Source organism: Dipodomys spectabilis, unplaced genomic scaffold, assembly GCF_019054845.1.
Source record: "Dipodomys spectabilis isolate Male_0828 unplaced genomic scaffold, ASM1905484v1 ptg000480l, whole genome shotgun sequence".
In the NCBI taxonomy this organism is placed as follows: domain Eukaryota; kingdom Metazoa; phylum Chordata; class Mammalia; order Rodentia; family Heteromyidae; genus Dipodomys; species Dipodomys spectabilis.
The window spans coordinates 3,310,816-3,332,485 of NW_024871157.1; the positions used below are offsets into that span (position 1 = coordinate 3,310,816).

The 21,670-nt window shown below is 64.7% G+C and overlaps 1 protein-coding gene across 3 annotated transcripts; it reads right to left on the reverse strand.

Moving 5' to 3' along the window:
- Positions 1–349: 349 nt before the first annotated feature.
- Rasal1 (RAS protein activator like 1) lies at positions 350–21,670 on the reverse strand. Of its 3 annotated transcripts, XM_042669094.1 has the most exons (21): positions 21,325–21,670; positions 18,247–18,303; positions 14,692–14,805; positions 14,228–14,289; positions 13,032–13,161; positions 11,120–11,201; positions 10,855–10,986; positions 10,130–10,218; positions 9,415–9,532; positions 8,932–9,085; positions 8,572–8,636; positions 8,345–8,457; positions 7,594–7,786; positions 5,858–5,995; positions 5,400–5,544; positions 4,805–4,977; positions 4,005–4,142; positions 3,798–3,928; positions 2,186–2,311; positions 1,223–1,299; positions 350–1,000 (listed from the first exon to the last, which is right to left on the reverse strand). In XM_042669094.1, the coding sequence occupies exons 1-21, from the start codon at positions 21,387–21,389 to the stop codon at positions 894–896; spliced, it is 2,409 nt and encodes an 802-aa protein (XP_042525028.1). In that variant the 5' UTR covers positions 21,390–21,670; the 3' UTR covers positions 350–893. The 3 variants fall into 3 exon arrangements, with proteins under 3 accessions (XP_042525028.1, XP_042525029.1, XP_042525030.1); XM_042669095.1 differs by lacking the exons at positions 1,223–1,299; positions 3,798–3,928 and having other exon boundaries at positions 2,186–2,306; XM_042669096.1 differs by lacking the exons at positions 350–1,000; positions 3,798–3,928 and having other exon boundaries at positions 1,222–1,299; positions 2,186–2,306.

Genomic DNA, 21,670 nt, shown 5'->3' on the forward strand with positions numbered 1-21,670 from the left:
CCGGCGGCACCAGGCGACCCCTGCTGGTCATGCAAGGAATAGCACCACCAGCTTCCCTCTGTCACAAAGGCAGAAATGAGGCCCTGCCGCCGGGCAGGTCCGATGCTGCCCAACAGGTCGGATGCTCTCCCATCTGGCCCTCAGGCCTCTTACAGTAACACGCCCAGCCCTGTGCTCCTCCACACACGCTGGGAAGTGGGAGAATGGCGGCTCCTCCAGAACCCTGCTGCCATGGTCAAGTGGGACCCAGGAACCTTCTAGAAAACAGCCTAAGAGAGGTGGGTGGAAGGTAGAGCTTTGACTTCAGGGCCAGCTACCCAGAAACCAGTTTGAAAGCCACACGGCCAAGCTCACTCCCTTCTCATTTTATACAAGGTAAACTGAGGCACAGAGGGTGGGGTGAGGGGAGTGGGGGCGGAGCCAGGCCCAACGTTTCCCAAGCTCCATGGATCTGAGTTTGGCACACTTGGTACCCAACTGCAGTTCTGCTTCAAGGCACCCAATTCCAAAGGCTTGGGGGTTGGGGTCTAGCCAGGGACGTAGGACTGGATGGTTGGTGAAGCACGGGGGTCACAGATGTGAGAACAGGAAGAACCGGGCCCACTGAGTGCCTGTCTGGGACAATAAGACTATCTAGGCATTAGGATTTCAGGAACAGCTGTATCCAGCAGCTCAGGACCAGGCTGGCTTCTTGAGTAAAGAAGAGGTGAGTCCAGTGACGGAAAGACTCCAGGTCGACCAGTCAGGTTCCTTATCCAACCCAGAAAGCAAAGCCTTGTGGTATCGGAGATCCGGCCCCTGCCCTGGGCAGGACTGGGGCACGGAGGACAGCCCCAGAACCCAGAGCCCCGCACACGCTCCCACTCCCTGTGCCAGGGCGGCTTCGGCCTTCCTCAGAGCCGCAGCAGGAACTCCTCATGGGCTCGGTCCAGATCCTCCAGCACCTGCAGCAGGTGGGCGGCGGCTGCTCTCTGCCGGGCCAGGACCTCAGGGGGGGGCCCTGGGGGAGGACAAGGGCCACAGGGGGGACTCAGCTGGCCCCCCAAAGCCGCCAGCCCTCCAGGCCCAATTGCTTTCCTAAAGCTGCAGACTTGCCCTGAGAACCCCAAAATGAGCCTGGAATCAGGAGGTGGGCAGGTGGGCAGGTGGGCACTGGAGGCTGCATGCATGGTGGGGTGAAGCAGGGCTGGGGGGCGAGGAGGACAGGGCCCCTGTCCCTTACTGTCAGTGGTGCCCGGATCCTTCCCGGTGTCGGCCTCTGGAACTAGATCTGGGTTCAGATCCTCCAGGAATTTCATCCTGGTTGTCAAGAAGAGGGAACAGACAAGTCTGGTCTCCAACCCCACCTCCCAAAGCTGCCTGGAGATTCTTGGCTGCTCCTCACCTGAAATCAGAGTCCCACCATCTTCTTCCTACATCCTGCCCAGACATCCACTCCTCTGTCTCAGCAACTGGCATGAGCCGAGTGCTGTCAGCAACTGTTCTCAGACACTATCACTGAGACACAGAGTTAGAGTAGCCTGCCTGAGGTCACACAGCTTTATCATCCCTATTACTCTGTATTGAAAACTAACTCTGTCCCTCGATTTGCTCCCATAACCCTTAGGGTCATACTAAGAGGCCTGTACCATGTTTTTGTGCTGGTCCTGCGGTTTGAACTCAGGGCCTGGGTGGTATCCCTGAGCTTTTTGGCTCAAGGCTAGCGCTCTACCACGTGAGCCACAGCTCCACTTCCAGCTTTTTGCTTTTGGAAGTAAGAGTCTTCTCCTTTTGGAAGTGGCACTGGTTTAACGTGGTAGAGTGCTAGCCTAGTCTTGAGCAAAAGCGCTCAGGGACAGCTCCCAAGCCCTGAGTTCAAGCCTCATGACCTACCAAAAGCAACAACAAAAATCTCTCAGTTTTGTCTGCCTGGGTTGGCTTAGAGCCTTGATTCTCAGATCTCAGCCTCCAGGGTGGCTAAGATTACAGGTGTGAGCACCAGTGCCCACCGGGTCCAGGCAGGTGCTGCAGACCCCAGTGGACGGTGGGTCGGGACGGCCTCTGTCCTGGGCCCCGGAAGGGACAGGGCTGCACCGGGGCGCGGGGCGCTCAGGGGCGCGATGCGGATCGGAGGGCTGGCGCCGCCCCTCCGGGACCCGAGGCGGACCCGCGTGCGCGTGCGCGTGCGCGCAGGCGCGTCACCCACCTGAGCTGGTCCCGGCCCAGGAGCAGCTGCCTGTACACGGCCTGGGTCTCGGCGTCGGGGTCCAGCGGGTCGCTCCAGTCCCCCAGGGTGACCGCGGAGTGCGTGCGGCTGCAGCCGGCGGCTGAGGGGACGTGCGGGGCTCGTCAGGAGACGCTGACTGGAAGGCGCCCCGCGCCCCAGGCACCCCGGCCCGGCCCGCGCCTCCGCCCCCCGCCTCAGAACGCCCCGCCCCGCCCCGCCCTCAGACCTATCCCCGCCTTCAGACCCCGCCCAGCCTTCAGACCCCGCCCCCGCCCCGCCCCTGCCTCAGGCCCATCCCCGCCGCCCCGCCTTCAGACACGTCCCTCCGCCTTCAGACCCCGCCCCCCAGCCCCGCCCCTGCCTCCGACCTCGCCCAGCCCCGCCCCTGCCTCAGACCCCGCCCTCCAGCTCGCCCCTACCTCAGACCCCGCCCTCCAGCTCGCCCCTGCCTCAGACCCCGCCCCCAGCCCCGCCCCACCCTCAGACCCCGCCCCCAGCCCCGCCCGGGCCTCAGACCCCGCCCCCAGCCCCGCCCGGGCCTCAGAGTCCCGGCCCGCCCCCTCGCCCTGGCCTGACCCCCGCCCCGCCACGCCCCGCCCTCAGACCCCCATCCCCCGCCCCGCCGCGGGCCTGGCCCACCGCGCCCCCGGGAGCTGCTAGCGCTCCTCCGGAAGCCCTCCACCCCGGGCGTCCCAGGCGATCGGGGCTCCCCAGAGCCGCAGCCCCTCGAGAGCTGGGGCTGCGATGGTGAAGCAGGCACTGCCTCCCTCGTGTGTTTTGTTGTGGTCGGTCGCGGGCTCGAACCCCGGGCCTGGGCGCCGTCCCCGAGCTCTTCAGCTCAAGGCGGGCGCTCTACCGCTTGAGCCGCAGCGCCAGTCCGTCCTGCCTTTCTAGGGGATCGCTGAAGCCACGAGCCTCGGGACGTCCCTGCCCGGGCTGGCTTGGGGCCGGGGTCCCGTGGCCCGGGCCTCCCGCGGGGCGGGGACGAGCGCTGGGGGCGCGGGCCGGGGCTGGGGGTGCGTGGGGGGCGCGCCGGGGGCAGGGCCGGGGCTGGGGGTGCGTGGGGCGCGCGCCGGGGGCAGGGCCGGGGGCCGGGGGTGCGTGGGGCGCGCGCCGGGGGCAGGGCCCGGGGCCGGGGGTGCGTGGGGGGCGCGCCGGGGGCAGGGCCGGGGGCTGGGGGTGCGTGGGGGGCGCGCCAGGGGCAGGGCCCGGGGCTGGGGGTGCGTGGGGCGCGCGCCGGGGGCAGGGCCGGGGGCCGGGGGTGCGTGGGGCGCGCGCCGGGGGCAGGGCCCGGGGCCGGGGGCCGGGGGTGCGTGGGGCGCGCGCCGGGGGCAGGGCCCGGGGCCGGGGGTGTGTGGGGCACGGGCCGGGAGCAGGGGGCCGGGGGCGCGGGCCGGGGCCGGGGGTGCGTGGGGCGCGCGCCGGGGGCAGGGCCCGGGGCCGGGGGTGCGTGGGGCGCGCGCCGGGGGCAGGGCCCGGGGCCGGGGGTGTGTGGGGCACGGGCCGGGAGCAGGGGGCCGGGGGCGCGGGCCAGGGGTGCGTGGGGCGCGCGCCGGGGCCCTCACCCGCCCGGCCAGCCGCTCACCCCGCGCGCTCGGCCCGCAGGCAGCAGGTCCAGCGGCCGCCGCGGAAGGCCCCGGGGTGGCAGGCGGCCAGCCGCTCGGGGTTGGCGGCGCTGGCTTTGCGCAGGGCCGACAGCCACTGGTTGAGGTCGTTCACGTTCTGCAGGCGAGGCGGCGGTCAGGACCGGTGCGCGGCCCGCGCCGCCCCGCCGCGCCGCCCCGCCGGCCCGCCTCACCTTGCACTGCAGGTAGGTGGTGCGCTGGGCCCCCGCCTCGTCCCCCGTCACCACCTGCATCACGTGCGGCAGCTGGAAGGCGCCCTCGTCCACGCGCTCCACCGCCCGGATGCGCCGCACCGCCAGGGAGACCCGCGCCTGGGACGGGCCCAGTCACCCCGCGGCCGCGCCCCTCCCTCCCTCCCTCCCGCTTCCCCTTCATCCCCTCCTCTCCTCCCCCTTCCTGCCCCTCCCCTTCTTCCTCCTCCTCCTCTCCTCCTCCTTCTCCTTTCCTCCTCTTCCTCCTCCTCCTCTTCTTCGTCCTTCGGGAGAAAAGCCACCCCTAAACATGTGCACTGTGCTGGGAGCTTCCTTCCTTCCTTTCTTTCTTCCTTCCTTCCTTCCTTCCTTCCTTCCTTCCTTCCTTCCTTCCTTCCTTCCTTCTTTCTTTCCTTCCTCTCTTTCTTCCCCCTTCTCTCTTTCCTCTCGCTCTCTCGTCCTTTCTTTCATCAGTTGTGGGGCTTGAACTCAGGTCCTGGGCACTGTCCCTGAGTCTCTTTGTGCTCAAGGCTGGCACTCTACCACTCCGAGCCACAGCACCACTTCTGGCTTTTTCTGAGTATTTATTGGGGAATGGAGTCTCATGGACTTCCCTGCCCTGGCTGGCTTTGAACCTCCATTCTCAGATCTCAGCCTGAGTAGCTAGGATTACAGGTGTGAGCCACCAGCACCTGGCTGGGAGATTAGACTCTATGGCTCCCCCTCACCCAGGGCCTCAGTTTCCCCCCTGGGGAACCCAGCTGCTGGTGCTCGAGCCCCACCTGCCCCTCAGGACTCTTGGCGTAGGCCAGACTGTCCCCGCTGAGCCAGAAGTAGCGCTTCTTGAAGGCGAAGCGCGGGGTCAGGCCGCCTTGCTCCTCTCTCCGCTTGAGCAGGTAGCCTTCCCGAACCGTCTCCGAGGGCGGGACCAGCGCCCGGGTGGGGCTTCCGGTCTCTGGGGAAGGGGAGAGTCAGGTGGGGAGATGAGGGAGGGGACGTCCTTCCTGCTCTCAAGTCAAACCCACATCCTGCCCCACCTCACCCTACCTGCCTGGCTTCGCCTCTCCTTTGTTCCTACCTCAGTCAGTCTTCTCTGACTGCAGGGCCTTTGCATGTGCTGTTCCCCCCCTCAAACTCCTCTCTTCTGATCCCCACTTCCTGCTGGTGCTTCCTGTTTGTACCATGCATTGGGCACTCAACAGACACCGGTCCACAGCCGGCATCCACTGGGGTTGGCCCCAGGCTCCATCCATATCTGAGACCTAGCACTGATCCCAGAAAATGTTTGTTGATGTACCAACTGACAACCCCCCCCAACCTCGTTCTCAGCACTGAGGAGCTGGGAATCCTGCCAGGCCCCTGGCCACAGGACCTCACCCTCACCCTCGTCCACGTCCACCAGCTGGTCCAGGAAGTCCCGCACGCGCGCGACGCTCTGCAACAGGAAGGGGTGGAGCGGGGCCATCCACAGCTCCTTGCCCTGGCCCAGCTGCTGGCCCAGGTTTCCAATGCTCTGCACAGCCTGGGGGGGGGGGGAAGGTCACAGCGCAGACCAGGACCCTCTGCCCACCCAGAACCGGGCTGGCTCCCAGGGTCCCTAGGGAGGAGACCCAGACTGGCCCACGGCTTGGGCACAGCCTGTTCCTCTCCTCCCCTTCTGAGATCCGCACCCCAGTTCCTGTCTTCTGTTCTCCTCTGCATCCCCCCATTGCCACCCCAGGACTGCCCGGATCTGTCATGCACACCAGGGCCCACCAGGACCTCATATTGCTAGGCATGGACTAATTCATACTAAGATGTAGATGACTGCCCATCCCCATCTGGCCCCCCAGTACCTTAGCAAGCAGCAGCAGGGAGCGGCTAGTCTGAGGGTCCGCGTGCTGATCCCGGAGGTCAAACAACTTCGGGGTGAGGATGGCGGGGGCAAAGAACCGCAGGAAGAGAAAGCCACTTATGGCCAGGTACTTTACGTCCTGCAAAAGCAGCAGCAGGTGAGAGGCCACAAAGAGGAGGGTGCTGGGCACACGGGGCAGGGAGGGGAAAGGCTGGGTGGGAGACGGGTCAGGAGGCCATTCTATCCTCCCCGGAGGGTCTTCCTTCCCTGTGTCTCAGTTTCTCCAGCTGGAAAATGAGGTAACTATCAAGACTACAGAATCAGATTTGACCTGGGAGAGAGGCACCATGGTCACGGAAATGTGCCACACAAGGAAGCCGAGGCTCAGAGAGGCCAAGACATTTGTTCACACAGCAGAGTCCGGGAAGCAGGACTCAAACCCAACCCTGTGGTCTGAGAACGGGCCAGGTTTTCTGCACCCATCCCCTGCTCAGTACTCACTCTGGGAGGGATAACACCCCCATTTTACAGAGGGGGCCGCTGAGGACCAAGGCTGCCCAGCTACAGGCAAAAGAACCATTCAGCAGCAAAGCACTGCTTCCAGGAGCGCGCTGGAGCCTTGAGTGACACATTCAATCTCCAATCGCGTGGAACCCTCAAAAGAACCTCAGGGAAACTTCCATGACGCCCATTTTTTGGGAGGCAGAAACTGAGGCCCGGGTTGGCAGGTGTGGAGGCTGCCGGGCCGTGTGCGCTGCGCTCCTCCGCGGTGGGGGTGGGGGCACTTCCGGCCCCCCTCCCCCCAGCGCCCGCCCCCCCACCTGCCCTTTGCATTGACCCGACAGTGGGCTCTGTGTCTGTTCCGGGGTGATGTTCACACAGAGGCAGTGCCTGTCCGGGGGCGTACAGAGCTGGGGGGGGGGCTCGGCCTCGCCCGGGCCCCCCCGGGCCAGGCCCGCAGCGGGAAGAGCGCCTCCCCCTGACCTCCACGGCCCGCAGCCCCGCTCCCCGCCCGCCTCAGCCTCCATGGCACCTCCCTTCTTGGGGATGGGGGACACGTCGGAGCAAATACGGGGTGCCCCGGGGGGCCCCGAGTCCCACCCTGGTGGGCTAGGAAAGCGGGCCTCCAGGGGCTCTAACGGGCTTCCTGGGCGGGGGGACCGGCACCCCCTTTCCTTCCACCCCCCCAAGCCCCTGCCCCACCCCACTTAGCACCTCAGCAGCCCATGGGAGCGGGCAGAGCTGGCTGAAGGAAGCCGGGGCCTCCCAGGCACCGAGGGAGGGGCCGTCTCTACCCTGACGCCCAACAGGACCCTGGACAGCGGCCTCCTCCTGCACCAGCCTGGGGGGTGTGGCCCGCCTACCGGGCCCCGCCCCCGCCACGCCCCCAGCCCCTCCCAGGCCCCCGCCCCAGGCCCCGCCCTCCATACCAACCTGTGCCCCGCCCTGCTCCGGGCTCCACCCTCCACGCCTACCTCGGGCCCGCCCCCGGGTCCCGCCCTCCACACCTACCCATGCCCCGCCTGCCCCAGGCTCCGCCCTCCAGCCAATCTCATGCCCCGCCCCAGGTCCCGCCCCCATGCCAACCTGTGCCCCGCCCCGCCCAAGGCTCCACCCTCCACACCTACCTCCTGCCTGCCCTGGGCCCCGCCCGCCACACCTACCTCCTGCCTGCCCTGGGCCCCGCCCTCCACGCCTACCTCGTGCCCCGCCCCAGGCTCCGCCCTCCACGCCTACCTCGTGCCCCGCCCCCGGGAAGCGCTCCTCCACGCGCCGCCGCAGCTGCTTGAAAGCCAGGCGCAGGGCCAGCGGGCAGCGCCCCACCGAGCCCACAATGGCGTCCACGATGGGCCCCAGGTAGCCGGTCAGCAGCCCCAGGCTGGTCTCGCGCACCTGCTCCTCCGACGGCACGCCCTTGAAGGAGATCCTCCTGCGCAGAGCAGCGCAGCCTGGTCTCCGGCCCACTCGGCCACCCCGGGACCCCCCTGCCGGCTCCCTTCAGGCCACACTCCCTCCACGCCACCGGGCACACCCATGTCACGGCCTTTGGCCACGCCCACACCTGTCAGCTTAAATGTCATCTCTTCAGAGTGGCCCGCCCTCCCTGTCCGTCCTCACCACAGGCCCTGCTTCCCTGCCTCCAGAGCATGCGTGAGACACGCGTGGTCCAACCTCAGGGCCTTTGCACTTGCCGTTTCTCTGTCACCAAATCTCAACAAGGCTCTGTCCCTTGCCACCTTCCAGTCTTTGCACAAAGGTGCCCTGCCTGTCACCGGTCCCCCCCTCCCATCTTGGGCCACTCCGCAGCACTGATCATAGTCAAGAAGCTTCTCTTCTGCTTGTCGACAATCTGCCTCCCTTCCTTGGTTTTCTGCTGTCCTTTGTATCTGGCCCGGAGCCTCCCTGGTTCTCAGAAGCCTGGCTGTCCCTGCAGGGTGCCGTGCTGCCCGGCTCGGGCCCCAGGAGGCCCCTGGGTGGCTCAGCTCACCTGGCTCGGCTCAGGTCCATCTTGCAGGGGTCCAGCTCCATGTACTTCTTCTCCTCGAAGACCCGGCTGATGATGGGGCGCAGCACCTCGTGCAGGTAGTGCATGCCCACGAGCTGAGGGTGGGGTCATGGGGGGGGGCTGAGGGCAGGGGCACAGGGGAGGCTGGGGTACGGCCCCGGCCAGGCTGGGGGGGCAGGCATGGGGGGCGGCGCCCGCCCTCCTCTCACCTTCATGAACTGCTCCATGGATTTGGAGGCCAGGGAGTTGGAACGGAAGAGGACGTTGGGGTCGGCTGGGAGGACAGGGAGTGTATTTGTTGGGGTGCGAGAGGCGCCGCACCCAGCTCAGCCTGGTCACCTGGGGTGGGGGGTTCTTCCAGCCTCGGGGATCAGAGAGACCCCAACTCCACCGGCAGGACAGAGCCAAGCACCCCACCCGCAGACACAGCTCAGAGGGAGCTGAAGGGGCCCGGAGACCGCGCTCAGCCACTGGGGCACCGGGCCTGGGGAGCCACTCCGCGGGGAGCCCCTCCTCAGCCCGGCGTCCTCCCCACCCGCGGCCGCCCATGCGGGCTGCCAGCCGCTCACCGGTGCGGGCCAGCTCCCGGCGGGTGACGTAGTCCAGGAAGTTGCCGGCCAGGCCGCGGCCCAGGAAGAGCTTCACCAGCCGCGTGGCCAGGTCGCGGCCGCAGTCCCCAGAGCTCAGCTCCTCCAGCAGCGCCAGCGGGCTGGCCATGTCCTCCTGTGGGGACCCGGCCCGGAGAGGTGACCCCACACCAGAGAGGTGACCCCACGCTGGAGAGGTGACCTGCTGCCCCGGCACCACGCCACCCGGGAGCTGCAGGGCTGAGGGCTCCCATGCACCTGCTCACCTACCTCCACCCCTCCACCCCCACCCCACCTGCTCACCCACCCTCCACACCCCCACCCCACCCCCCACCCCCACCCCACCTGCACACCCACCTTCACACCCCCACCCCCACCCCCTGCATACCCTCCCCACCCCCACCCCCACCCCCTACACCCCACCTGCACACCCCCACACTGACCCTGGCCGGTCTGCACACCCACCTCCACAGGCCCCCACACCGACCCCTCGAGCAGCTCGGCCAGAGGCCGGTAATACTCAGAGGGCAGCACGCGGTCCTCGGTCAGGCGCACCTTCACCCGCAGGGCGCCCAGGCTGCCCCTGGAGAGACAGCGGGGCGGGGGGGGGGGGCTGGTGTGTGGACCTGAGGCCAGGGGTGTGGGCCCTGGGGAGGGGGGCGGGGGGCAGGTGAAGGGACACTGACTGCAGAAATAGGGACATATGTGCCCAGTTCTGCACATGTGCATGGAATAGGCAGTGTGCACACGTATGAGTGGCAGGCAGGTGTGAGCCGGTGTGAGTGGGTGTGAATGGTATGTGGGGGTAAGTAGGTGTGAGTGGGACACATGCAGGTGTGAATGGTTCAGCCAGGTGTGAGTGGGTGTGAGTAATAGGTGTGAGTGTGAGTGGTAGTCAGGTGTGAGTGGGTACGAACAGCACATCCAGGTGTGAGCCTGTAGGTGCGAACCATACAGCCAGGTGTGGCAGGTATGAGCAGGGAAGGTGCGTGGAGACAGGACTGGTGTGCGGGTGTGCGCACACGCGTGCACGCATACAGATGGACAGTGGCAGATGTGAGTGGTGTGCGTGCTCCGCAGGTGGGTGGTGGGGTGGGCTCGGGGTCCACAGTACACCGTGGGGGCTGGAGAGGGTGCCCACGGGTCCAGCGCAGGCCCCCGTGGCCTTGGGGCCCCGTACCCGGCATCCTCTGCTGCCGTGGGGAAGGGGAGGAGGTGGAACCAGCCGTTGGGGGGCCTCTGCAGCAGGGTCTGGGGGGAGAACTCCACCTGCGGGGACACACACACACACGTGTGCACACAGACGTTTCCTCCCTTCCATTTGGCTTTCTCAGACACGGTTGAACCCCAAGAAGGCCTGGAACTCTCAATCCTCCTGCCTCTTGGGACAGAGGGGTGCACCCCGCACCTCACGCCTCACGCCCTCTCCCCCTGGGGCCCGACACAGGGGAGCAGATGTCTTCCACCATTTGCCGTTTGTTTCCCAGGGCCGACCTCCAGCCGTCCTTCCATCTGTCCCAGCCCTGCCTCCCTGTAGGACCCCAGCCACGCCCTCCTTACAGGTGGGGAGACGGAGACCCCCATGCTCTGGGAGGGGGGCTGCAAAGACCTAAACCAAGTCTAAGTCATGGCACACTGAGAAAGCCAATTTGCCCTCCTGAGCCTCCGTTTCCCCTTCCCTAGCCAGGGCGAACAGCAGCTCAGCTGGGCAGAGCCACCAGGAAGGCCGAGTCAGCACAGCTCTGCTGGACAGCGCACTCCGTCCCCCAGGGGACAATGACACCGCCCTGGGGGCAGCCCGGGCACCAGGGCCCGCACACCCGCCCTTCCCAGCCCAGGAGGCCTTTTTGCCCATCTGTCCCAGAGGCACCGGCACCGTGGAGGGCACCAGAGGGCGGGGCTCACCATGCCCAGGAAGTCATTCTTGCCCACCATGTCCCAGTCCCAGAGTTCCACGCGCAGTGGGGCGACCGCCCCCGGCGCGGCCCGCAGCTCCAGCACCTCGTCCCAGTGCGGGAACCGCGTCTTCTTGATGATCTGGCGTGAGAAACAGTGTGTTTGAGTGACAGGTGGGGGGCGGGCAGAGGGGAGACAGAGGGGGGAACTGAGGGGGGACGGGGCCCACCCACCACCGGGGCCCGCACTGGCCTGCTCCCCCCTCCATGCTCACCGACGTCTCTGAGCTCTGGCTGCCCCAGAACACACGAGCAAACGGGTCCGATGTGCCGGAGATGTCCCGGGGGGCCAGGTCCCTGGGGAGGGGAGAGGGGAGAGACACAGGACGCTTGAGTACCCAGACCCCCAGAAAACGGGCCTCAAGGGAGACCCAGCTGGCCCCGTCCCTACGTCCATCCATCCAAACACTCATGTGTTTCCCCTCAACGGAAAGGTCAAGTCTGCATCAGGAAGTCCAGCAGGACAAGGGGTAGCAGGGAGGGGACAGAGAGTCTCCATTTCCCTGGAGACCCCGGATGGCAGACTGGGACAAAGGATCACATCCCTGGCTCTGCCAGCTTGGCTGGGCCACACTGGGGGGAAATCACTGGACCTCTCTGAGCTTTAGTTTCCTCATGGGGAAAATCACAGGGGCTTCACGGAGTCAAGGGTCACAGAAGATGACTTCATTGTGCCCAGGGCTTGGCGGAGCCCCTGGCAGGTGGGAGCGCTCAGCGCGGTTATTCATTCCACAAATCTTCGCACCCACACCCTGCCCAGGAACCAAGAGCCTGCAGGAGACAGACCACACCCTTGTTTCTATGGCAACACAAAAACCCTCCCCAGCACTGTCTCCAGCCTGCTTCACCAGGCTCCCGCAAACCCAGGAACCCCCTCCACACACCATGAGGGACTGCCTGCTTCCTGCTTCCCCAGGCATCCAGAGACTTTGGTTTCCTAGGAGCCAACATCGTTGCTAAGCGACAGCAGTCAGCCCCTGTCCTGCTGGCGAGGATCCTGCTTTGCCTCTTGGTGGGGAGGGGTCCATGGGCAGAGGAGCCCGGGGCCACACACTGAATCTGCCACCCGGTCCCTGGCCTCCTTGATCCAGTCCTTCTCCATCAGGGTACCAAGGCTGGAGGAATGAGGGAGGACTGAAATCTATAGATGGTAAGCAAGGCTCAGAGAGGGTAAAGAAGGGCTTTATGGTCACACAGCAAAGCTAGAAATCTATTCTCTCCTACCTGGAGGCCCAGAGGCCCAGAAGTGAGGACTGGAGCAGAGGAAAGACAAAAAGGATGACGGATGACAGAGACCGGGAGGAAGGGGCAGATGGACGCAAGGCTGAGGAGAGGGAGGGGATCTCCAAGACAAGGGGAGAGGAACATGGCTGCTGGTGGGCTGGGGCCTTGCTGGCCCTACATCTCTCTTCCTAGAGATTTTCTTCAGGAGAAAAGACCCACCTTCCTGCCCTCTTGGCCCATGTGACTTTGATAAGCCAATCCCTTCTCCCAGACCAGTAATGACCAATCAGGTCTAAAGAGTAGGTCCATGTGATTGGTTCAGAAATAGGCATATGTCCCAGACAGAACCAGTAAGAACCCGCCCGAGGACATTGCTTGGAATGGCCAGTTGTTGGCCACAAAGCTGGAAGCTGCCAGATGGGGGCTAGGGGCTGTCTTGCCCCCACCAGGAGGGATACCAGCCCAGAACAAAGCCAGCACAGCCAAAGATAGAGCCAGTTTCTCACATTCCTGATCGAACCCCTGGATCCAGCCATGCCTGAAGCCATCTCTCCGTTCTATGAACCAACCAATGGACAGTTCTGCTTAAACCAGGATAAACTGAGGATCTCTGTCCGTTACAACTTGATTCTTACATTCCCAACTGGCCTGTCCAATCATCCACCCCCAGTGGTTGGCCCGTGGTTGGCGATCACAGGGAGGGAAGGAAGGGACTAACAAGATCTTACTTGTCATTTGCCCCCCCCTCCCTAGCCCAGAAAGCATGCAAATAGTGAGCTGGGGCTGCAAGCGCTGAAGTCCCCTAGGACAGAAGAGGTCCCAAGGCTCCCGGAGCTGGAAACACAGGGGGCCTGGCCCACGTTCAGACCACGGCCACCCCACCTTGGTGGTGACTGACTGTACCTGGCCTGCCGGATGTGACACCGAAGACAGCGGCCACCTGCGTCATCCAGGACCTGCACCGCCAGGCAGACCTCACCCTGCACCTCTGCATCGGGGTCCACGTGGCTCAGGTTGATCCAGCTGTCGATGCCTGCGGGACACACACAATGATGCTTCTTAGACACGGGCCTAAAAATTCCCCAGTGGGGACTTTTTCCTGGCATGCGTCCTCTGTCTGACATAGGGCCTGTAATCAGCATCATGTTGATGGGAAAACACAAGACCATGGTGGGCCAGGGAGGCTCTGCCCAGGGGGGTACAGCCCCCGCCAATGGGGGTCGGACCAATGCTCTGAGCCGTGTGCTGTGTGTCCCTTGTCACCTTGAAATACAGTCCCTATCCCTCAGCCCTGCTCTGCAGAATCTCGGGCATTCTGTCTGTCTCTGTTCTCTCCAATGCTTCAAAGATAAGATCCTGGTGTCTTCCAGCTCCTATAGTAATGGGGAGTCAGCTTTGTTTATAAATTGTCTATCTTTTCTCCCTCAGTGGGAGACAGTATTGGAGTCTGAACTCAGGCCTCCGCTCGCTAGGCCGGTGCTCTGCAGCGGAGCCACACCCTTACCCCCTTTGTTGTTTGAGTCATTTTAGGGATAGGATCTTGTATTTCTGGCTGGGCCACCGAGGTATCTGGATCTACAGGCCCACTCGGCGGTCACCACACACACAAGGAAACAGGCCACCATGAGCAACAGCACAAGCAGCGTCCGCCCTCGAGACCCGCAAAGACATTAGGTATTTTCCATACGTTACCACTTGTTTCCAGAGTCAAATATTTAAGGACAGAAGAGACGCCATCCCAAGAAGCGCCAGCAATAACAACAACTTAAAGCAAATGAGCAGCAGGCACGGCAGAGCATGCGCTCAGCCCGCGCACGGCGCTCCTCCCCGGGCTCGGTCCCCAGGACAGGAAACAGCAGCATCCTCGGCGAGGTGCCGGGCTCCCGCTACGATGTGGCGTCTCGGGAGGCTGAGACCCGAGGACCACAGCCGGCAGCCAGCCTGGGCAGGCGTCTCCAACTGACCCGCAAGAAGCCAGCGGGAGAGCCGAGCTCCAGCGGCAGAGCGCCGGCCGTGCCAAGGGCAGCGCCAGGCCGAGCGCAGGCCCCGGGCCTGCACCGGACAAAAGAAACCACCGTCCGCAGAGGGGCCCGGCCCACCTCGGGGGTCGGCGGTGATGGCCTCCTTGCTCAGGGAGATCTTGCCGATGATGTCATCGTGCCTGCAAGGGGGGGGGGTGTGAGCCTGGGACCCGCCACCCGCGAGTGCCGCCAGGCAGGCGTCCGGCCGGGCTGCGCCCAGCTGTGGGCAGCACGCCTCCCCCAGCCCCGCTCCTGCGCACCCTGCCCACCCCAGGCCCGCCCCGCACTACCGGATGCCCGGCCCACACGCCCCGCCCCTCTGCGTGTGCCAAAACCCCGCCCACTGCATACCACACCCCTTCCCAGTCACCCCGCCCACAGCCCCGCCCACCACATGCCCCGCCCCCAACTGCCTTGCCCCCTATCCCCACCCACATCCCGCCCCTCTGTGCTCACCACAGCCCCACCCACCATACGCCACGCCCATTGTCCAGCAAAGCCCCGCCCCCTGCATGCCCCGCCCACAGCTCCGCCCCACTCACCCCACGGTGTCCTGGTCCAGCACGTAGAAGGCCAGATGGTGGAAGTCCTGCGGCAGGTGCACCGTGTACTCCTCCCCCCAGAAGGGGCTCAGGCTCCGCCACACGGTCGCAGTCCTGCAAGAGGGGAGTGGGCTGGGCCGGGTCCCCACAGACAGCCACCGCCGCCGGGGACCGTCCCCGCCGACGGCCCAGACAGTCCGGAGCCCCACGGATGCCCTCCAGGACAGGCACCTCACAATACTGACGGGGTCACCACGTGTGCACAGACCCCGTGCACACACGCAGAGGCCTCACACCCACAGACCCCGTGCACACACGCAGAGGCCTCACACACCCACAGACCCCGTGCACACACGCAGAGGCCTCACACACACAGACCCCGTGCACACACGCAGAGGCCTCACACACCCACAGACTCCGTGCACACACGCAGAGGCCTCACACACCCACAGACTCCGTGCACACACGCAGAGGCCTCACACACCCACAGACCCCGTGCACACACGCAGAGGCCTCACACACACAGACCCCGTGCACACACGCAGAGGCCTCACACACCCACAGACTCCGTGCACACACACAGAGACCTCACACACACGGACCCCGTGCACACACGCAGAGGCCTCACACCCACAGACCCCGTGCACACACGCAGAGACCTCACACACCCACAGACCCCGTGCACACACGCAGAGGCCTCACACACACACAGACCCCGTGCACACACGCAGAGGCCTCACATACACAGGCCCCGTGCACATACCCACAGACCCCGTGCACACACGCAGAGGCCTCTCACACACACGGACCCCGTGCACACATGCAGAGGTCTCACACACACACGGACCCCGTGCACACACGCAGAGGCCTCACACACACAAGCCCTGTGCACACACGCAGAGGCCTCACACACACACAGACCCCGTGCACACACGCAGAGGTCTCACACACACACAGACCCCGTGCATACTCAGAGGCCTCACACACACAGACCCCGTGCACACACGCAGAGGCCTCACACACCCAGTCCCGTGCACACACGCAGAGGCCTCACACACACACCCACGGACCCCGTGCACACACACAGAGGTCTCACACACCCACAGACCCCATGCACACACCCACAGACCCCGTGCACACACGCAGAGGCCTCTCACACACACACAGTCCCGTGCACACACACAGAGGCCTCACACACACAGACCCCGTGCACACATGCAGAGACCTCACACACAGACCCCGTGCACACATGCAGAGACCTCACACACACACAGACACTGTGCACACACGCAGAGGCCTCACACACACACGGACCCCGTGCACACACGCAGAGGCCTCACACACACACACAGTCCTGTGCACACACACAGAGGCCTCACACACACAGACCCTGTGCACACACGCAGAGGTCACACACACACGGACCCCGTGCACACACGCAGAGACCTCACACACACAGACCCTGTGCACACACGCAGAGGCCTCACACACACAGACCCTGTGCACACACGCAGAGGTCACACACACACGGACCCCGTGCACACACACAGAGGCCTCACACACACAGACCCTGTGCACACACGCAGAGGCCTCACACACACACGGACCCCGTGCACACACGCAGAGGTCTCACACACACAGACTCCGTGCACACACGCAGAGGCCTCACACACCCACAGACCCCGTGCACACACGCAGAGGCCTCACACACACACAGACCCCGTGCACACACGCAGAGGCCTCACACACCCACAGACCCCGTGCACACACACAGAGGCCTCACACACACACGGACCCCGTGCACACACGCAGAGACCTCACACACACACGGACCCCGTGCACACACGCAGAGGTCTCACACACACAGACCCCGTGCACACACGCAGAGACCTCACACACACAGACCCTGTGCACACACGCAGAGGCCTCACACACACACGGACCCCGTGCACACACGCAGAGGTCACACATGTGCACACACCTACAGAGCCCTGTGCACACACGCAGAGGTCTAACGCACATGTCCACACACGGTGCACATCCGAGGAGCCAGAGTCATAGAGAATGAGCATGTGTGTGTAGTCCACACACACAGAGGCACACCATATACTCCAGGGAGGCCCGAGACACAGCGCACCCCCCACACACAGACACACAGGGTGTCCTCAGAGACTTCTAGAACCACGTACCTGTGTGTGTCACCCAGACACACAGCACGCAGCACCTATGCTGACATGTACCGAGCCACACCCACACCCACACGGGCTTGCTGGTGTGCACGCAGCTCCAGTCACTGTCTCCATCCTTCCAAGGCCTTTGGGAGAGGCCATTGACCAGGTTAGCTCAGGGATGCTGAAGTGAGGCCCGAGGAATACTTACTGCTGGAGAGGGGGGCAAAAGGGAGCGGCAAAGAGGACAAGTGTTCCAGATGGCTGGGACAGCATGTGCAAAGGCCCTGAGGCAGGAGTCGGTCTTTTTTAGTTCAAAGAACCGAGAAGACATCGGAGGCAAGGGAGCACTGAACACCTGAGCACTCTGAGATTCATGGAAAGCAAGAGAGACCGCAGGATGGCCAGGGACCACGTGCTCACACACACACACACACACACACACACACACACACGCTGTGCTTCTGACCCAGCCCAGGGGCACCACCTTCAGACAGACCCTGGACGATTCCTCTTACTCCCTTCCCCGCGCTCAGCCTTTTCCCACGCCTGAGGTCCCCTCTTCTCCCAGCTCCTGATCCAGCAGCTCCTCGGAGCTCAGTGTGTGTATGGGGGGCGACAGCCTGAGATCCTCCAGAAAAGCACTCTGCAGAAGGGGCCGAGAACAGCCCACTCTCGAGGGTGGGAGGGAACAGTGGAGGTCAGCCCAGGGCCCCCGGCCTACCCCTCTCCCCATGGGGTCTCCCCGCTCCCAGCTCCCTGCCCATCTGGACCAGAACTGGCGCCAGGAGCATCCTGAGTCCTGCTGTCTCCATAGGAACCGGGGCTCCCGCCGCTGCCCACCCACCTCCCTCCCGCCTGCCCCGCCCCCGCCACAGGTCCATCCACACCGCCCAGCCCGGACTCACACCCGCGCAGGCAGGCTGGAGCGCTCACGTGGGAGTGCAGAGGGCCCATGTGCATGTGCACACTCACACACACACACACACACACTCACTCATCCTCACACACACTCCCCGGCACCAGCAGCACCCGGCAGGCCCGGAACCAGCCAGTCCAGCCAAGCGTGAGATGCCAGCCCCGGAGAGGCCAGTGGCGGAGAGAGGCACAGGCTGGTGGCGGCTGAGTCACCAGAGAAGAACATGGGAGGATGGTGGGACACGGGGCACGGCGGGGTACGGCGGGCCTCCTCGGGGAGAGGCTCACGCCCCAGATCTTTGGTTATGGTTGGCAGAGGTCTTCATAGGTAGCCCGGTTTGGCCTCCAACTCACAATCCTCCTGCCTCGGCCTCCCAAATGCTGGGACTACAGGTGTGCGCCACTGCACGCGAATTTGCCCTTCCTGGATTCAGCAGGTCTAGGAAGAGCCCCTCCCCCCACTCCGTACCTGGCCACCACCTCATCGTCCACTTTGACCAGGCAGTAGGGGTCACTGCTTCCGGACCTGCGAAGACAAGGGGGTGAGGGAGGGGCTCGACAGCGCAGCCCTGGGGAGAGGCGTCGGTCAATCTGCCTCATCCATCAGGCAGAGGAGGTTGGGCTCCAGGGGGAGAGGGGACTTAGCCGGGGTCATATGGTCAGTCCAGCAACGAAGATGTCACCCCCCCACAACGCGGGTGGGAGCCACTGCATGGATACCTGGCCTTCCTCCCGCCGCCCCCTCCACCCCTGGAGAAAGGGACACAGGGACACAGGACCGGGAAGGGTGGGAGCCCCGAGGCGTGGTTAGGTCCAGTGGTCTTCAGTGCCTGGCCGTGCCCCTGCCCCCAAGGTGGCCGCTGGCACCTCCCTTCCCAACTCCTGGCCTCGACTTCGCTGCCCTGTAAATGGGCCCAGACATTATTTTGGCAGGGGCTGGAGGGATAAAATGGGGGGGCATGATAGACTGGTCCCTGGACAGCCCAGGAACCCCCACCTGCCATGGTGCCTGGGGGTCACTGCTGCCCTCCCCCGGGAGTGGGGATCCCCCAACCTCAGAAGGATGGACCTACAGACAAACCAAACTTCAAAACTGAAGCGATAATAGGCCTGCTATTTCCTCTTGGGCAACCAAGCCAGGCCCATCTCCCTTTCAACATACCAGTCCTTGGGCTGGGAGGGTAGCTCAGTGGTGGAGCGCTTGCCTAGCATGCATGAAGCCCTGGATTCCATTCCTCAGAACCACATACACAGAAAAAGCTGGAAGTGGCGCTGTGGCTCAAGTGATAGAGAGCTAGCCTTGAGCAAAAGAAGCTCAGGGACAGCACTCAGGCCCCGAGTTCACCCTGCAAGCCTTGCACTCCACCCATGCTTCCAGCCCTCAGGGAAGCTGAGGCAGGAGGATCACGCGAAACAGGAGTTCGAAGCCAGCCTGGGCAACATGGCAAGACACAATCTTCACACACACACACAACCCTGAGCCCCCAAAATCATCTCACTCCCCATGTTTCTGCATTTCCCATCTGCCTCCCTCAACCACCAAGCTGTGAGCTTCTTGGGGAACAGTCTGCGCCCCTCTTTCTCCTCCATCTCCCACTTGGCGTGGAGTTGGCCTGGGGGGGTGAGTTCTGAGTGGACAGATGTTTGGAGCATGTGCTGATTCCATCCCCGGGGCCCAGGGCGGGCGGTCAGCCCTCCTGGGGGCTGCCGCCCCTCCCCCATCCCCCCCCTACTCTCCCCCCCCGCCCCCCCCCCCCCCCCCGCCCCTGGTCCTCTCATGGGAGCTGAGCTCAGCACGAGCTGCTCCGGGCTCTGACGCACGAGCCCTTATCGGGATCCCATCAGGTAAGGCCAAGGTGGCGTGGCGAGCCGGGAGGGATGGGTCTCTCCCCTGCCTGGCCTCTCCCACGGCCCCTGCCCCAGGGCAACATGGGAAAGAGGCCCCTCGGTGATCCCTGTCTGGTTTTGTCCTGAGAAGCTGTTGGCGTTCAAATCCTAGGGAACTGTCTCTCGGGTCCTCAGTTTCCCAGGCATGGAGGGCGGAGCCTGGGATGTCTGCCAGCAGCTACGGCCAATCACAGGCGGGACTCTGAAATCCGCTGTGGCCTCCTCTGGGTGAGGTTGGCCATTGCTGTGAACCTGGCTTTGGAGTCTGGGCCCTCCGCCTGAGGGGTGGGCAGAGAATGCAGCCCCTCCCAGAGGCCCCCACCCCCGCTCTGATACCTCAGCATGGTCTGGAAGAAGGGAGCCACCAGCTAGGGAAACTGAGGCAGGGTGGATGGTCACCCAGTCGGGGACCCCTCGCACCACCCTTGCTCTGGGGTGCGGCTCTTTCCTGGGCTGGGGAAAGGCAGGGGGTGAGTGTGACCCAGAGGTGCTAGAATGAGACGTGACTCAAATCCCTTTGCAGGAGGTGTGGGGGTTGAAAGGCAGGTCCTGGCCCAGGACCCCAGCTGCCACCCACCAGGACCGATGGAAGACAGGGCTCAGACAGACAGACAGCCCTCAGCCCTGGATTGTGGAGATGATGGAGGTCCTTAATCTCATTCTTAGAAAGGGTGGCCTGGGAACTGGTCTAGTTCCTCTGTTGTTCTTTCAGGTATATTTGTTTGGGGTGACTGCTGAGAAAGGGGGTGCTAAACTCCCTAAAGCCACAGTGGCAGGGTACTGTGGTAAGAAGGTTCCTGACATCAAAGGCCAGAAAGAGAGAGAGACAGACAGAGACAGAGACAGATGGACAGAGACAGAGAGAGACAGAAACGGAGAGAGCACTCCCCCTCCCAGCAGAGCTAAAGCTCACCCTCAATCAGGACCAAGACTCCGCCTCCCAGCTCACCTTAGCACAGGTGAGCCCCCAAAGGTCCCTAGGATCAGGATGGTGGCTCCGCCCCCAGCCCCCAGTGCCCAGAGGGGAAACCAAGGTTCGGAAAGAGTTTGAGTTCAAGGTCAGGCAGCCAGCATCCTCCCAAGGATTCCACACCTGCCTCAGGTGCTGACATCCTCAGAGCCTCTCTCTGGGCTCCAGGCCAGTGGGGGGGGGGAAGGGGGGGGGAAACTCCCCTTTTCTGCTGAGTCAGCAATTGCTGATTCAGCTGGGGGGGAGCCAGGAACAGAGGCACCCAAGCCACCCCAGCCGGGTCTGTCGCGTGTGGCAGGGACGGGCCCTGGGGGAGGAGGGGAGGGTGACGGCCTCTTCAGGCAGCTGGACACCTAGGGAAATGTCACCCCGGGTCTGGCGGCCACCAGACCTGGGGAGGGGGGGGTCTCAGATCCCTGCGTCAAAAGGACCCCAGGAGGCCACCTGGTGACACTGAACGTTGTTTGCACCGGGACCATCTGGATGGACTCCTGGGAGGGGGGGTTCCCCGATATCCACCCCCAGCACCTGCCTGCAGCCCCCTCCCCAGCTCGGCCAGAGCCCCTGGGGCACATCCCGGAACAAAGACGCCCGCGGCCCGGGCGCCGGGGCGGGCGGCCCTCCCTGGCACGGGGCCGGCCCGGCCTGCCCGACGCCGCCCCCCGCCCGCGCCCGCGCCCCGGCACTCACACGTCCTTGGCGGGCAGCGCCCGGCCCTCCACCACGCGGATACTCAAGGAGCTGCTCCTGGCCATGGCGCTCGGCCCCAAACTTTGCGCGCAGGAGGGCGCCTGGGTTCCGAGGCCGGACCCGAGGGCGCCTACATGCCACCAGCTGCGAGCCTGGCGCCCCGCCCCGGGGTCCCGGCGACCCCTGTGCGGGGCGCGAGGGGCCGGATCCGGGGGTCCGGATGGAGGAGAGGCAATCGAGCCCCTGGGAGGAAAGGGGGGCGCCCGCCGGGCTCCACAGGTAGGAGCTGCGCCCCAGGCCGGCGGGCGCGCGCGCGGGCGGGCGGACGGGCGGAGCGCGCGGGGGC